This window comes from Aspergillus puulaauensis, chromosome 5 (assembly GCF_016861865.1).
Source record: "Aspergillus puulaauensis MK2 DNA, chromosome 5, nearly complete sequence".
Taxonomy (NCBI): domain Eukaryota; kingdom Fungi; phylum Ascomycota; class Eurotiomycetes; order Eurotiales; family Aspergillaceae; genus Aspergillus; species Aspergillus puulaauensis.
The window spans coordinates 1051914-1068956 of NC_054861.1; the positions used below are offsets into that span (position 1 = coordinate 1051914).

General features: G+C 50.2%; 10 protein-coding genes across 10 annotated transcripts; 7 read left to right on the top strand and 3 right to left on the bottom strand.

The window, feature by feature from the left end:
- Positions 1–423: 423 nt before the first annotated feature.
- Positions 424–1661, bottom strand: APUU_50404A (intradiol ring-cleavage dioxygenase; the record flags this gene model as incomplete). The annotated part of the gene is made up of 2 exons (XM_041705398.1): positions 424–890; positions 950–1661. 2 exons carry the CDS (start codon positions 1659–1661, stop codon positions 424–426), a joined length of 1179 nt encoding a protein of 392 aa, XP_041557887.1.
- Positions 1662–2476: 815 nt separating this feature from the next.
- Positions 2477–4427, top strand: APUU_50405S (uncharacterized protein; the record flags this gene model as incomplete). Its single annotated transcript, XM_041705399.1, has 5 exons — positions 2477–2575; positions 2636–2739; positions 2792–3380; positions 3431–4134; positions 4196–4427. The coding sequence occupies 5 exons, from the start codon at positions 2477–2479 to the stop codon at positions 4425–4427; spliced, it is 1728 nt and encodes a 575-aa protein (XP_041557888.1).
- A 293-nt stretch (positions 4428–4720) lies between these two features.
- Positions 4721–5958, bottom strand: APUU_50406A (zinc metalloprotease; the record flags this gene model as incomplete). Its single annotated transcript, XM_041705400.1, has 4 exons — positions 4721–5056; positions 5170–5398; positions 5463–5665; positions 5725–5958. The coding sequence occupies 4 exons, from the start codon at positions 5956–5958 to the stop codon at positions 4721–4723; spliced, it is 1002 nt and encodes a 333-aa protein (XP_041557889.1).
- Positions 5959–7208: 1250 nt separating this feature from the next.
- On the top strand, positions 7209–7538 carry APUU_50407S (uncharacterized protein; the record flags this gene model as incomplete). The annotated part of the gene is made up of 1 exon (XM_041705401.1): positions 7209–7538. The coding sequence occupies one exon, from the start codon at positions 7209–7211 to the stop codon at positions 7536–7538; it is 330 nt and encodes a 109-aa protein (XP_041557890.1).
- Positions 7539–7715: 177 nt separating this feature from the next.
- On the bottom strand, positions 7716–8705 carry APUU_50408A (uncharacterized protein; the record flags this gene model as incomplete). Its single annotated transcript, XM_041705402.1, has 1 exon — positions 7716–8705. The coding sequence occupies one exon, from the start codon at positions 8703–8705 to the stop codon at positions 7716–7718; it is 990 nt and encodes a 329-aa protein (XP_041557891.1).
- A 628-nt stretch (positions 8706–9333) lies between these two features.
- On the top strand, positions 9334–10854 carry APUU_50409S (uncharacterized protein; the record flags this gene model as incomplete). Its single annotated transcript, XM_041705403.1, has 1 exon — positions 9334–10854. The coding sequence occupies one exon, from the start codon at positions 9334–9336 to the stop codon at positions 10852–10854; it is 1521 nt and encodes a 506-aa protein (XP_041557892.1).
- Positions 10855–11456: 602 nt separating this feature from the next.
- Positions 11457–13001, top strand: APUU_50410S (cytochrome P450; the record flags this gene model as incomplete). Its single annotated transcript, XM_041705404.1, has 1 exon — positions 11457–13001. The coding sequence occupies one exon, from the start codon at positions 11457–11459 to the stop codon at positions 12999–13001; it is 1545 nt and encodes a 514-aa protein (XP_041557893.1).
- A 422-nt stretch (positions 13002–13423) lies between these two features.
- APUU_50411S (uncharacterized protein) lies at positions 13424–13803 on the top strand (the record flags this gene model as incomplete). Its single annotated transcript, XM_041705405.1, has 3 exons — positions 13424–13438; positions 13504–13698; positions 13765–13803. The coding sequence occupies 3 exons, from the start codon at positions 13424–13426 to the stop codon at positions 13801–13803; spliced, it is 249 nt and encodes an 82-aa protein (XP_041557894.1).
- Positions 13804–14280: 477 nt separating this feature from the next.
- Positions 14281–15316, top strand: APUU_50412S (uncharacterized protein; the record flags this gene model as incomplete). Its single annotated transcript, XM_041705406.1, has 3 exons — positions 14281–14509; positions 14565–14632; positions 14684–15316. The coding sequence occupies 3 exons, from the start codon at positions 14281–14283 to the stop codon at positions 15314–15316; spliced, it is 930 nt and encodes a 309-aa protein (XP_041557895.1).
- Positions 15317–15840: 524 nt separating this feature from the next.
- On the top strand, positions 15841–16976 carry APUU_50413S (uncharacterized protein; the record flags this gene model as incomplete). Its single annotated transcript, XM_041705408.1, has 3 exons — positions 15841–16063; positions 16116–16502; positions 16573–16976. 3 exons carry the CDS (start codon positions 15841–15843, stop codon positions 16974–16976), a joined length of 1014 nt encoding a protein of 337 aa, XP_041557896.1.
- Positions 16977–17043: the final 67 nt, after the last annotated feature.

Below are 17043 nucleotides of genomic sequence, written 5' to 3' on the forward strand. Positions count from 1 at the left end.
TGGCAAAGCACTTGAACGGGGTGTAGTTGACGTGGCTAGCGACATCAGCAGATATGTGATAGTTGTGATTCGTGGATCGGGGTGGTTTTGAGCCATCTAATGATCTAATGATCTGAATGATCTAATATAGGCGGGGCTGCGCTGAAACCCTTTTCCAAGTTGGTTTGGCTTGGCTGCTGTCTGATTAATGTACTAGATGCTGGAGGGTTGCATCAATGCATTCTAATGCATACACCTATATTCTCCATGCCGGTATACCGACAATGGCGGTTGAAGATGTGGAACTCCAAGAAACACTACTTGGTCTAAAACAAGTCAACAATGCAATGCGGTGTAACATAATTTATTCCTGATAAACAAACAACCAATCACATCACCAAATAACCCGAAGGTCCTCAACAGTCAAACCAACTCTGAAATAGCCTAAACAGAAGCAGACGAGGTCGGCGCAGCCACACCAGAAGTAGAGCTAGATCCAAAGCCCGGGGGCGCGCCACCAGGAGGACCACCACCACCACCACCAGGACCGGAGTTCTCATTCTCAACACCGCCCTCCTCAGTATACCAAGCCGCAGGGTCGGTGCTGTCGTTGAGGGTCGCGTTGATACCAAGCGAGATCCAGGCAAAGACACCCTCGGAGATGTCGTCGCCGAGCAGGACGTAGTTGACGAAGGGGTCAGCGCCTGTGGCGGCCTCCTCGCCCAGGATGGAGTCCTCGGCGTTGGTGGTCAGTTCCTGCGTGTTGGTGGTGTAGGGCGAGACCTTCTCGACTTCGGTGATCAGGTCCTGGTCGAAGAAGATCTGGCCGACGTGGGAGGTGCGCGTGTCGTAGAGGCCGGCGAGTGTGCCGTTGGGCAGGACGGTGACTTGGTCGGAGGCGTGGGAGAGCACTATTCATGATTGTTAGTCTAGACTCTTGATGTCTATTTTCAATATACTGGGGATGTACAGTGGATGTGGGTGGCGCGGCCGGTGTAGTGGCCAGGGAAGATGGACTCGTAGCGGATCACACCCTCCTCGTCACTGGGCTGGATACCACGGAGGAAAGTAGCGTTCAGGTTGCTGTCGTCCTCGGTGTCTCCGTTGCCATTTGCGACAACACCGGAGTAGACACCGGTGGCATTGCAGTGCCAGAAGTCGGTGTAGATCTCGGGGACGGGTTCGCAGGTGTTGACATCGATCAGCTGCACGTCGAGGTACAGGGGGACACCGGCCTGGTCCTCGACGAGGTTCTCGCGGACGAGTTCACCGGCGACGAAGTAAGGGCCCTGGGTGACCTCGGGCTGCACGATGCAGGAGCCGCTGTCCTCGAAGAGCTCGCTGGGGTCGCTGTCGAGGTCAACGGTCTTGTTCGAGTGGTGATCCTTGGCCAGCACGTCGTCGAGGTCGCGGACCTTCAGGTAGGGAGCGCCCAAGCTGGAGCGCTTCTTCATGCGCAGGTTCTGGACGGTGCTCTCGCGGCGCGCAATGTTGTTTGCGGTGATGCCGCGGGCCTTGAGCTTGCGCGCACAGTGCGCCAGGCTGCGGCCCTGAAGGGGAACGCTTCGCAGGTAGGCAGCGCGCTCAGCGGCCTCAGCCTTGTGGTCGTGGCCGGGATGGGCAGAGGCAATGCTGGCCAGACCAGCAAGGCCGAGCATAAGGCTGGGGGTGAGTTGGACCATTGTAGGCGAACTTTTGCAGGCAATGGATGAGAAAGTTGAGTGAGTTGGTATCAAGAATCCTCGTCCCAGACCGAGGAGATTCACCCTCTTATATAGCTCGCACCTCCATCGCCGGTACTTCAACCAGCGCAAGAACCGGTGCAAGACCTCGGAATTGGCCAAGTTGATTCCTCATCCAATCTAAGTTTCTCGAGGATGCGAAACCATTGCGACGACCAAGGCAGTGATCTACGTGGAGCAGCATCCAATGACAGGCACTCGAATTATCATCATCCCACCGGACTCCCTCACAGTTGACGCAGCTAACCGGGACAGGGCAGTGTTCCAGGCTGCAGCAGGAGACGCTGCTCCGTCCTGCACTCCGACTGGAGAGGCGACGCGCAGGCCCAGGCAGTCATTGGCAAGCTTAAACGTGGTTCCTGGCTTGGCCCGGCTTGGCAGCTGGGCTGTTGGCCAGCGACGCGTCTCCTGCATGGTGAGGGCCCCTCGGCTGCTTCGTCAGAGGTCCGCTCGCAGCTGCGACTCCATATATCAAGCCTGGAAGCTCCGCATCGTCACTAATTTGAGAGAGACGTTACTTACTGCTTTGGGTATTGAGGGCTTCGGGAGGCACACAGCCGCTGACTCAGCCACAGACTATCTGTCCAATCAGCATATCCGGATTCAACGGCGCCCGCTGACTCAGCCCTTATTAGGGGGTCCAGTAACTACCTAACCAACTAACTGCGTATCAGAATCTGGTCAGAATCTGTCGAGTGGATACAATCGCTGCGGTGGAGAACCTTTTCGACGAAGACTGCGCCGTCGCTGCTGCGATGGAATCACCGGCCATGTCGAGCTATACTCATACTCCCACTGGCAGGCTTAATCGCCGTGGCCTGGGCAACGCCTGCCACCTCTGCCGCCACCGCAAGGTACGAATAACGAAACCCTACCGCCACTGACCAGTCCTGAACGTGCGATTTGAATTACAGATCCGCTGCGACAGGGCCAAGCCCGCCTGCGAAACCTGCCGCCTGGCTGCGGTTCCCTGCGTCTTCACTCCGTTGCCAGCCCGCCCCCGGAAAACGATCCATCAGTAAGCTAAAGAATTCCGTTCCTTCGTTTTCATATTAATTAACCGTGGCCAGGAAATTGGCCGATACCAGGGCCCAGATCCAGCAATTAGAGGAGGAGTTGCGGGCACAGAAACGCCCGTCTCCCATTCTGCGCTATGCCGGCCCGCGTCTGGAGGAGCCAGGCAGATTCGACACGGCCATTGCGGCCTTTCAGTGGCATATGCCATTTTTCGATCCAGACCCGATATTCGACTTGGATGAATTCTACCGCGAGTTAATTGAGGAGGCGGGGTCTCCATGTGAAAGCGAGCCCACGAGTTTCGGCATCGTAAAATGGCCGTCTGCTCGTCTAGTCCGGTGCGCCTTGCACTATTACAAGAGCACCGGCCTGTATTCGGTGTTCCCAGCTGTCGATGTGGATGAAGTAGATCGTATTCTCAACAGCAGCAACTTTGATCTCGAAGGCGAGTCGATTGATGTTGCGAGTCGGGCCTGTCTCGCTGCGTTTACGGCTCTTGTCACTGGTCTTCGCCGCGATGAGCCTGTCTTCGTTGCAATAGGAGCTGATCCCATTGCCTATGTCAGGGCAGCTCTTACTCTACTGCCTGAATTGGCTATGCATGATACCAACGTACGGGCGCTGGAAGCCTTACTATTACTTGTAAGTAGATCTACCTCACATGGACATGCGGACATGCCTAATATCAGTAGACACTTTACATCTGCCCCCTCGGCCTCCCACAAACCGGCGAGGTTCTACTCTCCATGGCCGTGAAAATCCTCTTCAATCTAGGCGGAAACACCAAAAACCCAAAGCAGAACGGCCAACACCTCCGGGCTCTGTTCTGGGTTGCATACGGAATCGACAAAGAGAACTGCCTCCGCCGGTCTCGACCACCCTTAATCAACGACGCAGACTGCGACCTGGACCTCCCTGGTACCTATGTTTCAGAATACGCCGACTACCACTTCTTCGGCGGGGAAAGCTCCCCCTCGTCCACTGCCCTCCTCTACCCAGCGGATCTCCGCATGGCCATTCTCAAATCCCGAATCTACCGCCTCCTCTACTCCGTCGAGGGCCAGAGACAGTCCATGGCCAGACGTCTGCAGTATATCCGCGAACTCGACCAAGAGCTCAGCGACATGAAGGCAGACTTTCCCCACCGGTGCCAGCCAGACGGGTTCGCGTGGGGGAGTGTACCCGATACCCTCTTCCACGACCTTAACCTGCGCGGCGTGTCTATACACTTGGGATACTACTTCTGCCTCACGAAGATCCACGCCGCCGCTTCCATGGGCAATGATAGTTTCTCGCCCCCGCCCCCGTCGAGCGTCGAGGTATGCTACCAGGCTGCGCGGTCTACCTTGCTATACATCAGCCGGGTCCGGCAGGGCATTATTCCAGAGACATACTGGTCAGACCTATCCTCACCCGAACTAATAATATTATATCATATACTAATAAGTAACGAACAGGATCTACGCCCAATTCATAATCACGGCCGTCCTCGCGCTGTACCGACGCTTACTCGTCGCTCCAGACGGGTCATACGTCTACGACGACATTCAGATCATGGACGAGATAGCAGGTATATTTTCCCGATTGTATAATTCCTCCTGCGATGCTGGGCGGCCGTTTGCGCCGTATATGATTACCGAGCGGTTCGTTTCGAAGATTACGGCGTTGGCCAGGGAGAGGATTACCTGAAATAGGGACTGGTTTGTATCTTTCTTAATAGGAAAGTATTCAGTTCTGAAGTGCTCAAAGGAGTAGAGTATAGGAAAATCCTGGTATACTAGATACCTAGTCTGTTATGGAGTTGAACAGATACCCAAAAGCTAGACAGCACAACAATAACAACAACAACAATGTCAACAATATAAGATCCAAGTCTAGAGGCCACCAGGGCACGATTGGACATAAATCAAACTTGATAATCGAACTCATGGCATTCCCATCTCGACTAACCCCGAAACACCATTCACACTCCACAAAGCAACCTAGCCTGCTTTGGTCTGCTTAGCTTTGGTGCTTGAAGGAGTGGACTTAGTGCTTGAAGGAGTGGATTTAGTGCCTGTGTGAGAGTGTTTAGTCCTCGAGTGAGAGTGTTTGATGCCCGAGTGAGAGGGTTTGCCGTGTGGGCGAAGATGCTTAGTTGGAGGAGGGTGTTTAGTTTTAGTAGTCTGAGGGCGATGGGCATCCCTGTATTTCTTCCAAGTGTCCTCCATAAGCCGCATCTGGCCACGCGTGAATTCCGACTTGCACTCATCGGAATAATAGGACATATGGTTATGAATCGGATCCAGCCCAGGCATGTCCGGGCATGAGTCGCGGCCCTGGTGGGATGGATATTAGTAGCTAACTATGTAGTTATACCATGCACGGTAGGCAGAGTCTACAACAACAACAACAAGAAGAAGAAGAAGAAGAAGAAGAAGAAGAGACTTACAACAGGACAACCTGTGCTCCCCCCAATTTCGGCCGGGGTGTCGTCAATGTAGTCCCCAGGCTCGCTACAACCGCCGTCAAAGGTGTGGGCCAGACCAAGCCAGTGGCCAACTTCGTGGACCAAGGCCAGGCCTAAGGAAGCCCCGTTGTCTTTTAGCTTGGGGACGGCGTCGCGGATTATCACGATGCCGTCATCCAGGGGGTTGCCCTTGAAGGCCGACGGCATCGTCCTAGATGGAGGTTTTGTTAGACTACTGTAGTGTTGCCTGGCTCGTTGAGGAGCAATTGACTTACGTGTATCCGAAAACCCCGTCGAAGAGACGCGGGACCAAGTAGATGTTGAGGGTGTCGGCGGTGCCGATGCGGTGGCGCTTGATGGCCTTTTCAGCGTACGAGTTCCACTTTAACTCCTTGTCGTATTGGTACACGATGGCCCTGATGTCGACGAGCTCGAAGTCGAACGCGGTGTCAGCGAACTCTTCGTTGAGAACGTCGATCTGGTCGTGTTAGCTTTTGTCGTAATCCGTATGGGTAGTTATGTGGGATGCGGTCCTACATTCTTCTGGATATCATCCGTATACAGGTCGTTGAGGTTGGAGTCCGTGACAACATGGACATAGACTTGGATTGAGTCTATCGATACAGCCCGAGTGTCTAGTCGGTTAGAAGTATTCGCCTGCAGCTGGCGCATGATGGCATGGTCCTCGTCGGTCAGGTCTGGCATGCCACAGAAGGCTGCTCCAAGACCGCTAAGGCCTAGGAGAATGGTTGGAAGAGCAAAGAGCAGCATATTCCAACGATGGCTTTAATCCCCACTGCAGACACCAACAGGGGCGAGTTGCGCTTATATTATTTTCATTATCATTTCTTTTTGAGTATGCTGCATTGACAGCCACCGTGAAGGAGACCACCACCAGTAACCTCTATGTCAACATGTATTCATATAAATAGGCGGAATGAGTACAAGGATAGTTCAGTGCTTGTACAATATGGCATTGAATGGGATGCTAAAGTAGACTAGTGAATACGATTCTGCATCTAGACCACGGTGGATTGACGGTCGGACAAGTCTAGAAGGTAAGAAATATCCAACGATATTTCTTACGTTGGTGTATTAATAGTCTTGAACTTTTCAACAATGTATCTACTCGTATGGATATTCTCTATATAAATTACGGTTAATGTTTAAGTGGTTCCACTGGGCTGTCATGTTATGTAGCTAATTCGCTAGAAGCTGACTAACCCCACACTCCCACCAACGATTGGCCAACTTCTCGCATTCGATCCACCAACACAATACCAACACTTCGATCTACTCCAGACGAAAACACCAACACCAACACCTTTCATCCGAGATGCAAACATGGATGCATTTGACGAGGTAAACCAGGCTCGGCGTATAGAACTATCTCGGAAATTGCCACACAAATCGGTGACAACGACGGAGTGGACGCCGGGTTTTGGGCCTTCGTCTGGTTGACATCGAACAACTGGAAACTTTCACCAATTATTCAAGAACACCCCGACAGACCACCTGATGAGGATTACTTACATGAGTAATCATTTATCAAAACTCTCAAGACGTGTGTGTTGGTTAATATTACCATTCCCTGGACACCGTGATCTAACGACTATTTTGCCAGGGACAACCAGAGACCGCAGCCCCAAGGACCAGTCAATTTGGGGGATGACGGCGATTCCGTCGAAGTGGCTCATATATATATCCCTTCTCCTTGGGCCAAAAAGCGGGAACCAGCAACCACACCGAGTTTTGGGCGCGCTGAAACCCACGACCTCTCCGACGACCAAAAACCACTTCGAGTTATATTTTATTGGATGCCGAGTGCCAGATATGGGTTGCAGGCTTGCAGCATCTGAAAGCTCCCCCGACTCCTTCTCGCAACGTCAACTGTAGCTAGGGGGGAGCCAAATTTCTGGATTGCCAGTCCGAATTAATCATACGATCAAGGGACGTTCTCACTTTTACCACACCAGATCCCAAAAAGCGGCCGCTGCAATCGGTGCAGCTTTGCATATACAATGGCTGCCGAATCGCCTAGCGGCGATCACTGGGCGGCCGATGTGACAGAGGACGGATTAGATTCCAACGAGCCAATGAGCCTTGCTCTTCCTATCTCGGTCGATCTTTGCCAGGAGGAAGCTGACCCAAATGAGCATGGGGAAGTTCCACGGGTGGGCGAGAAGTTAGAACCGACCATGGCCCAAGCCGAGAGAAAAGACAGTGAAGTGCCGGCAGATGAAAACCCACTCGCACTGCGGACTCGGGATTCAAATGTTTACTGGCGGGAAGCTTGCGGTCTTGTATCGAAGGAGCGATTGCGATACTGCGATGAATTATTTGTGTTCTAGCTGGACGAGAATGCAACACCTCTACCTCCTTTGACCAAACCGCATCCGGTGATTCTCAAGGAGAACCAGATAGGCACCATTACTTGTACTGAATATCCTGCTACCGAACCTAGCCGCTACAATGAGGCTGTGCTGGGAACCAGAGTGATTATGTGATGTTGGGTCCTAGATCGAGAATTATTCAATACTATTAGACACTGTTTGTCCGTGTCTCATCGCGATCCCAATTTCCTTCAGCTGATACCGGTCCTCACAAATGTGCCACATAATATAGCCGTTAATAAAGTCCTTCCAAAGCTTCCCAACAACACTCTTTCCCCCAACTGCATTACTGACAGCATCCGCAGTCTCAACTGTTTCCCTGCAAATTTGCTCTAGCACATAATGAGGGCTGCAACCTGAGGTACGAGCTCTGTTCATGATGTTCGTGTTCATCTCGGTTCCGACCACCGACTCCTTGAAGAACGACAGAATATCGTTCACATCGTCAATGATGTCCAGCATACATGCAACAAAGGGCGCATAGGTCGGCAAGTGCCCATTCTCAGCTGCAAGATGCTCAGGGAATATGAAATGGGCATATACTTCCCCAGCGCCGGTCTTGTCACGTACAAACTTGGATGCTCTTTGTCCAAACTTTGCTGGAAGCTTCAGCAGGCCTGCCGCGCAAATTGATTCGACTGTATTCCCCAGCATGAAGTCGACGAGGCCCTTGGTAATGACCCCAGTTGAATAAGGACCATACAGCTTCCCGGTTTCAGTAGCAACGAGCTCCAACCACAGATCCACAACAGTATCATCGCACTTTAAAGCATGGAGACCATTGCAGGCACCAGATGAAACTCGCTTAAGATCGGGAAGGATGCTTTCAAGGTCCTGTTCTGCTTTATCGTCTACATAGAGAAGAAAGGTGGTGTAGAGCGCAATGTATCGTTTCACCTGGTGGGTAGCATGAGGATACCACTTATCTGCGGCGCTGGTACATGCTGGCAAGAGCACCAAAATGCGGCTCAGTTGGTGCTCCTGGAGATTCTGGGAAGTGATCCATTCTTCGAGCTCCGCGTAAAGTTCTGTGTGAAATGGCCGCGCTGCCTGTCGGAGGTCAAATCCAACGTTATGTAACCAAGCTCGAAGGATTTCTTCTGTCTGCTTATGAATGACTGTCATGTTTATAAGAGTAGCCACCTAGAAAACAAAAAAAGGCCGCAGAACTCTGTTCAAATGTGAAGGTGAATTGGTAGGATTGGAAAAATAAAGATATAGGAACAGAAGACTTTAGTAGTACGTACCTTATAAACTATTTACGAATTCTCAGACCTGGAACTCTAATATTGCCATACTGCATTATTATTACCAATAATATCTACATATACACTGCAAATACGCTCCTCCTTCCTCCCAAGTCTGGAATTGATAATGTTACACTGCATATTATGATAAATCATGCTTAGTTGTATGCACTGCAGCCACACTTCTCCTGCTCATAATGGCTTATAGGTCATTTCCTCTTACGACGATGAAACACTTTAAAGGATCCAGGATCTGATATATCTAACAATCTCTTGGTTTTGGTAACATCCAATATAACGAATATAGTATCGACCGTATACGTATTTCATTGACTGGTCGCACTAAGGACGCTATTTGGACAAGCATATTCTAGGCTCTTGGCAGCTAGATCTGGTTGGCAGACTGGATATAAAAGAGGACAGAAGGCAGCAATTCCATTATACTAATTTGACATTTCTATTTTCAGTTCTGCTCAAGTGTCTGAGTTTAATACCCCTGAAAGAACATGGCCCAGTCTCATTCCTTTGAACCATATATTCTGACACCCTTGGACCATTCAACTGCGCCAGTTCATTTCTCGTTCTTCCTTACTTTTCTGTGCCAGAATCCCGCCGCAGGAGTATCAGCATTGGAAAAAGGTGTCCAGCGTCTAACTACGCTGCTTCCATTTTTGTCAGGCAACGTTGTCCCATCCATTCAACTAAAAGACACAAAGAATGTCTTCGAGGTGCAACCGACAGATCCATCCCATCTGCGCAAGCTACCCATGCTCAAGATAAAGCAGCATGCGCAGTGTATCTCAGCCCGTAATATTGCTCTGAACACTCCTGCTCTGTCCTCTGATGATCTTCTCAATCTTCGCTTTATACCTCTCCCATTTGGTACCCCTGCCTCCGAACCGCAGCCGGTTCTACGACTCCAGGCGAATGTGATGGCCGATGGCATTGTTCTCTGCGTGTGCTTCCATCACCTTGCCACTGATGGTCTTGGAATATCATCAATCACGCAGGCTCTCTCTGAGTGCTGCCGCAATCCCGACCAACCGCCTGAAAGACTGTTGTCCTCTCCTGAAAGCGAGGCGCAAAGCAGGACAAGAATATTCCAGAGCGGAAACGAAATCCACCGGGCCCTGTACAACGGCCATGCGTCCTCCATTCGGAAGGCAGCACTAAGCTCTGACCCTGGAGCCCTAACCAGCTGCCGCTTTTGCCTCGACGCTGAGCAGATAAGAAGGCTTCGCGAAGCCTGTACCAAGGTGCGCTGGATCAACCCGTCAGCCCCTAAATATGATGCCAGCCGGCAAGGCTTCTCTAACAACGAGGTCGTAACCGCTTTGATCTGGCTTTGCGGAATGCGTGCACAGTCGCGCGCGACATCAATAGGGAGGAATAGGCCTTCATTAGCTGGCCTCAACTCTTCTCTCTTGTTTGCGGTGGATGTTCGTGGGATTCTCAACATCCCACGTACATATATGGGCAATGCAATCGCCACTCCTACATCCACGTACCACTTCAAAGATACAGAGTTGCATGGTGCAGATACTTTGGTGTTCGATACAGACACTCCTAGTGACTTGCACGAATTCAACCCAAATGACATTACCCTTCTTGCCAACCTGGCTCTATCAATCCAGCAAACATACCAGTCTGTCAACCGCAGCTATGTCCGGAGTGCCATCTCGACTATCATGGCAAGCAAAGATTGGCTCCTTCCGGCCAAGCATGGTGACTTGTCAGTCAGTAGCTTGCGTGACGCACCGGTATACGATATGGATTTTGGCCCGTGTTTGGGGACCCCTTGTGATGTCGATGTGCCGGATAACAGAACGGATGGACTTGCCTGGATCACACCGGCACGCTCTGACTATAGTGCTCGCTTGATGGGCTATCGAAGTAGGGGATTCTGGGAGGTTCGACTTTCATTAAGTCCAGCTGCAATGGAATCCCTTAGAAGCGATAGGCTGTGGCGGCAGGTCACCTTGGAGAAGCCCAAGGAAAGAACAAGTGCTATTCAGGGCAAATTGTAGGACTTGATGATATACTAGTATTATACTACTACTACTAGCCTTTCATTCAGGTAATAGCAATGGAGTAAGTTCTTGTAGAAGCCAAATCAAAAGTATATGTAAAATCTAATTTTGCGGAAACATCTGGTAGACGACTCTAGAGTAATTGTGATTATTTGTAAGGTCTTCCTAGTACCCTTTGGTGAGGCCGGGCCACCGCGCATGGTATTTGTACTACAAGTACTACAAGGGACTGGGAAGAAAGGCCCTCCTTACGGTATCTTGGCAAGGCGATCAAGCCATGTTCTGGATAGTAGACCGGTATCATAATCAAGTAGGTACTTGAATATTAATAGTAATATTGATATTGGTCAAGATAGGATATGCATGCAGTAGCACTAAATACATCACATCTGAGTGATGCAATGTTACACAGGATCTGCATAAGAGAAGTATGATGCTATTTGCCCCTTACTTCTGTTCGCCGGCATTAGAAAACAGACGGTTGGTGAAAGGAGTAAGAATAGCCTACGAGGGCAGCTATTATGCTATATTCAACGTACATAAATCAGAACTAGATCTGCCGGACGAGATGTTAGATCAATAAATCAGTTACACCCACCATGGAAAACACCAAGATTGTTATTCTGTTCACACTTGCTCTTCTCTACTACTGTGCCTCCATACTGCGAAGACCCAAGCTGCCGCTCCCCCCCGGGCCTCCTCGTCTTCCGCTGATTGGCAACCTTCACCAATTGCGACAACTGCAATCCGAGCCATGGAAAACATACCAAAAGTGGCATAGAAAGTACGGGCCGATCATCACACTCAAGTATGGCCAGCACACGTTCATCATGCTGGGAAACCACCAAGTGACAAAAGACATTCTCGAGAAGAGAGGTGACAGATACAGCTCAAGACCCAGGATGGTTGTTGCTGAGCGGGTGACCAAGAACCTGCAAACAAGCGTTATGCCTTACGGCCCTTTATGGAAGACTCATCGCCGTCTGCAGACTTCGCTCCTCAACAGCAGAACTTGCCAGCTCTACCACGAGATCCAAGACGTCGAAAGCCACCAGCTCCTGCATGATATGCTGTCTACCAACGATTTCACAGACCGCTTCCGTCGGTTTTCGTCGAGTCTGATTTATACGCTTGCATATGGAAAGCGGATGCCGAGAGGCGATGAGCATGAGGTCCAGGAGATCGACCTTCTTATCAAGAATCTCATGGAAGTCAGTAGGCTACGGCCTGTGGACATTTTCCCGATTCTAGAATACCTTCCTCGACAGATGTCCAAGTGGAAACAAATAGCCGATGACTTTCACCATCGGGAGGTCAAACTGTTTACCCAAAACCTCAAGTCTGCTTTACAGAGAGGGCCCTGGAATTGGGCCAAAAGCCTCGCCGGGGTGCAAGAAGCGCAGCAGTTGACCGAGAAGGAATTATCATATGTCATTGGTTTCCTCTATGAAGCAGGGAGTGACACCACAACCGCTGTCCTCGAGGTTTTTACGCTGGCGACACTCCTCCACCCCGATGCGGTCCGGACAGCCCAGCTCGAGCTTGATACAGTTGTTGGGCAGCATCGACTCCCTTCGTTTGATGACCTGTCCAAGCTACCCTTCACAATGGCATTTGTGAAAGAAGTGCTCCGGTGGCGACCGATAGTCACCGCAGGAGTTCCTCGTCTGGCCGAGCAAGAGGATGAATACATGGGATACCGCATTCCGAAAGGCGCCGTTCTTATTGCAAATCACTGGTCGATCGATCATGATGCTGACGTGTTTGAAAATGCCGAGTCATTTCGTCCGCAGCGCTGGCTCGATCATACCAATCTGCCACCCAGCAGCGGCTTTGGGGTTGGGCGGAGGGTTTGTGTAGGCAAGCACCTTACTACGAACTCCCTTAACATCGTTATTGCTAGGCTGCTGTGGGCATACGACATCATGCCCGAGAAAAACGGTAATGAGGCTGGGTTGATGGATCCGTTTAAGATGAAGCAGATTGGCCTGGTGGCAAGGCCAATGCCTTTTCGCGCGTGCTTTCAAGTCCGGTCACCTAGCCGAGGGTTGGCGATACGAGATATAGGAGCGAGGTCTCAGGAAGGAACTGATGAGATCTTGAATCGTATCCAGGCCAGCGTCGCTGGTACTAAAGCTGTTTAGCCGAAGGGGGTGATGAAGGCGTGTCTGCTCTGGGGGTCGTTGAGGTCTTCGAGTAAAGTGAATAAGGAGATTGGATGTTTCCGGCTTTCAAAGGTCTAGCTCCGTTGGCCCGCATGCCACCATAATCACAAACCAATTAAGCAGGAAGAAAAACAAGCCTCAAGCAAGCCTTCGAGTTCTCAAAGACCAATCGCCAGGAGACAGTCTGCAAGCTTACGCGTGACTCACCATCCAACCTGTAGGAACAATAGTGTAAGCGCCGGAGTCTGGGTGAGAGGCTGAATCTCCGGAACTTGAGCGGACAACCGGCGAGGCTGAACGCAGACTGGCATAAATAGCTGGACAGCTCCTAGCAAAAGAGTCAGTTCGAGCAGCTTCTACCTTCGATCCTTACTACCACCCAAATTGTTTAACTTGGAACTATGGGCTACCCAATAGTTTGTCCTGCCCTATCCTAAACAGCCCAGTATAAAAGTGATATCATTAACCATGATGTCGACAGGTTCTTCCCAACGGCGAGGTTACGTGGTACTACTCCATCAACGCCTTCCATACGGACTGCCCTTCATGCGATGGAATAATACCAGCGAATGAGAAGTCCTGGAATTGGCAGCAGTATACAGCTCAGCCGATAGGCTTCGTAAATGGTGTTGCAAGCAATGTTGTCCATGGTCGTGGACCTTACTGTGCCGCTTGTGTGAGTTGGCTTTCCTCTATAAACGGTATATGGAAGAGCTCGATATTAACCTAGCTTGCGGGTTAGTTTTACGGAGCTAAAAGGCAGTTTGACCGGATTATGTGAGGGAATACCCATTATGCTTATGATCAGTATCCCTGAGTGATGACCCTGTTGACTCGATGGATACTGTGGTAAACGAAGACACCTGGACCGCTATCAGAACAACCTGGTTAGTGGTCAAAGTGGTCTATTTTCTGGGTGCAGGAGCTGTTTTAATCTGTGTTTTTGTATTAGTCAAGGACTATAGTTTAGGCAACATCGAAAACCATACTATCAGCATAACAGTATCTGTGTAGTTTGTCTCAGATCGCTAAGGCTAGAGTAGAATTCGCACATTTCAAGTATTTGCAAAACGCTTGTCAAGCTGTCAATATTACGAATGACTGTAGCTAAACAGTCACTATGTATTATATAAGCTAAGCACGTGGTAAAAACAAGCAAACCAATCGTAATTGGCTGATATCTACTCAACAGTCAACACAATGGGTGTGAAGATCTTCCTTTCTACCACAAATTCCTCCTCCTAGAGCCATCGCCAAAATGGGCGTCTTTGACGAGATAAGCGACCCTCGACGTCGTGAGCTCATTTCCCAGATCGCCGCGCGCGTGGACCACCATGACCTAGTCGAGCCCGGATTCTGGGCCTTCGTCTGGCTGGCGGACGTGGTCCAGCTGGAGGGTTTTACTATAGACTTTGTTAAACTCGACAGCAACATCTCCAGGAAGTGTGTTTACACAAGTCCCGTGTGGACAAAGGCGTTGAAAACATGTGAGACGACCTGTACTACCCTTGATGCACAGCATTCTAACATCTATGCTTCTAGGGGCGAGCACCCGAGACCGCGAGGCAAATCTTTCCACAACTGGAGATACTGGAGGGACGGCAGAAGAGGTAGGATTGACTAGAGCACCGATTCATGGACCGTTGCTGAGAAGACAATAGTGTCGGAAAAGAGACGGGAACCGATGCCTGCTGAGTCTCGGGGGTGATTGCGTCGAACTTGTGCATATATTCCCGTACCCTCTGAGCGTGATGGCGGGAAGTGAGCAGTATCACGAATTCTGGGAAACACTATCAACCTTTTGCCAACCCGACAGAGTGGAAGAGTGGAAGGACGCTATCTCTGGCCCGCAGGGTGCACAAGGCCTGACCAACATCATGTGTCTTGCCTCAACCATTCATACTATGTGGGGGAGCTCTAAGTTCGCGCTTAAGCCTGTCGAAATGTCCGACGGTGGAAAGACACTTAAGCTCGAGTTCTATTGGCTATCTGATTTACCCTATGCATTCAAGAGTCTAGAAACGCCGCCTGATACTCCGCATAACCTCGACTCATCCCCGCGCGGAACGCGGATACTGAACTGCTTGGAAGAAACAATCATTAGATCGGGAGACACTGTCGTCTTTAAGACTGACGATCCCCAGAGGTGGCCGCTCCCGTCTATCCCGCTACTACAAATGCAGTGGCTACTCAACCGTATGATGTCGATCACTGGAGCAGCGGATGTTACAGACCCATATTTGCAGCTCATGGATGACGAGGATGTTGACTCGGAAGAAGATACGGTGGAATAGGAGGGAAACTATCCCATGTCGTCGAAGCTTATGCATACCTGCAATTGAACCACGTAATGCCACTCCTATTATGTACTCCTATCTCGCGATAGCACCAGATGCGGTCTGAATGGACTATGGTCAACAGTCCAGATGCAATGGCAAACACGTCATTCAAATAGTCTTTGCCCAAAGCTTCCGGGATCTATAACTGTATTAATGGCACTCATTAGGCCCAGACGGAGTTAAGCCTGCAGCCTTTCACATTTGACTTGTTATTTGACTTTACAGCCAAATCAGCCAGTCTCCATGCTGGATCTAGTCCGGGCCGACCCGCAGGTTGATCGCCGTCTTTATCTGCTTCTACAACATAATCAAGTCAAACTTAAAAGGATAGGAAGATTGAGCCTATCACGCCACCATTTAACTCAAATCCACTGATTTGTCGACAGCTGTGTCATGATTCATAACCCCAGTCAGGCAATAAATACCTGCGACTGACATGCATCAGACCCAGATTGATTGAATACAATAAACAGAAAGCCATGGAAAATATCAACAAGATCGAGGACACTGGAGAGAAAGACGACCTAGACAAGTCAGACCAGCTACCCATTAAAGCCAGCGGTTTTAGTGCGGAATCATTTTGCTACATCTGCAATATCGCATTCGTTGTCTGGGCCCCGAAATCAACCCCAGAGGTATATTCCGACAAGGCCCTGCTACCTGACAAGCAAGACAGACATTGTATTTCCTATTATCGCCTCAGCATGTAGCCCCGCTCCACCTCCATTTCACATCCACTAACAGACTAAACTAGTTCTCTTCCACCCAGGGAAAAATATATGTCGTATCTCCGGCTTATCATGCCTTATCGATGGCGACTATAGCTTTCACACACGCCAGGCACCCTGGGACGAACACACGGCGATCATGAGATCCACAAAAAATTCATGCTTGAATAACGAACTTGCGACGGCCCTCCAGTACGAGAGCCGGCATTTATCCGGCAGTGATAGGCTTACATGCCTGGAAGTTCATGGTCGTTGCTGGCAGTTACTCTGCAAGCACAGGATTTGGTCTCTGTGTGGGGGTGACATCAAAATCGTGATGCGAGCTCTATATCGCAGGCATCTCCATCAAAAAAAGCAGCCATTAAACTCGTTTGAGGGTTTTGATGAGCTTCTTCAGGATGACAGGGAACTAGGTAGAATGAGATCTTTGCTGTTTGTTTCATTCTGTGTAGTTCTACACGCTAACATCTATTGAATCTTTAGACCCTTTCTACAGTGACCGGATACGGTTTATAATCCGCCAGGCTGGACGCAGGACGCGCACACAATATCACCCTATACAATGCAGGCCTAGGACGATTTACCTGAGTCGACTCCCGCTAGAGATTCTACTCTTGATAGCAAATTCACTCCCGTCCACAGACGCTGCAGCGGTCCAGAAGGCCACCGGATCTTATTTAGGTGATACATACTGGCGCTCAAGAATCCCAGACGTCTTTTACGAAGTTCGAGACCTGTCCACTGAGAGCCTAAACTGGGAGTATCTATGTTTGGAGCTGGAAAGGCTGAAACTCCGCTGGACCATATTTTATTGCAGTCGCGACTACACTTGGGAAAAGCTGGATGAGATGGTCAGGTTCATTGGTGATAATTTTAATAATACATGAAACCAACCAAGATAAAACACCTCCCGACCATGGAGCTGATCCTCGCTTGATGACTGATGAGCAGCAC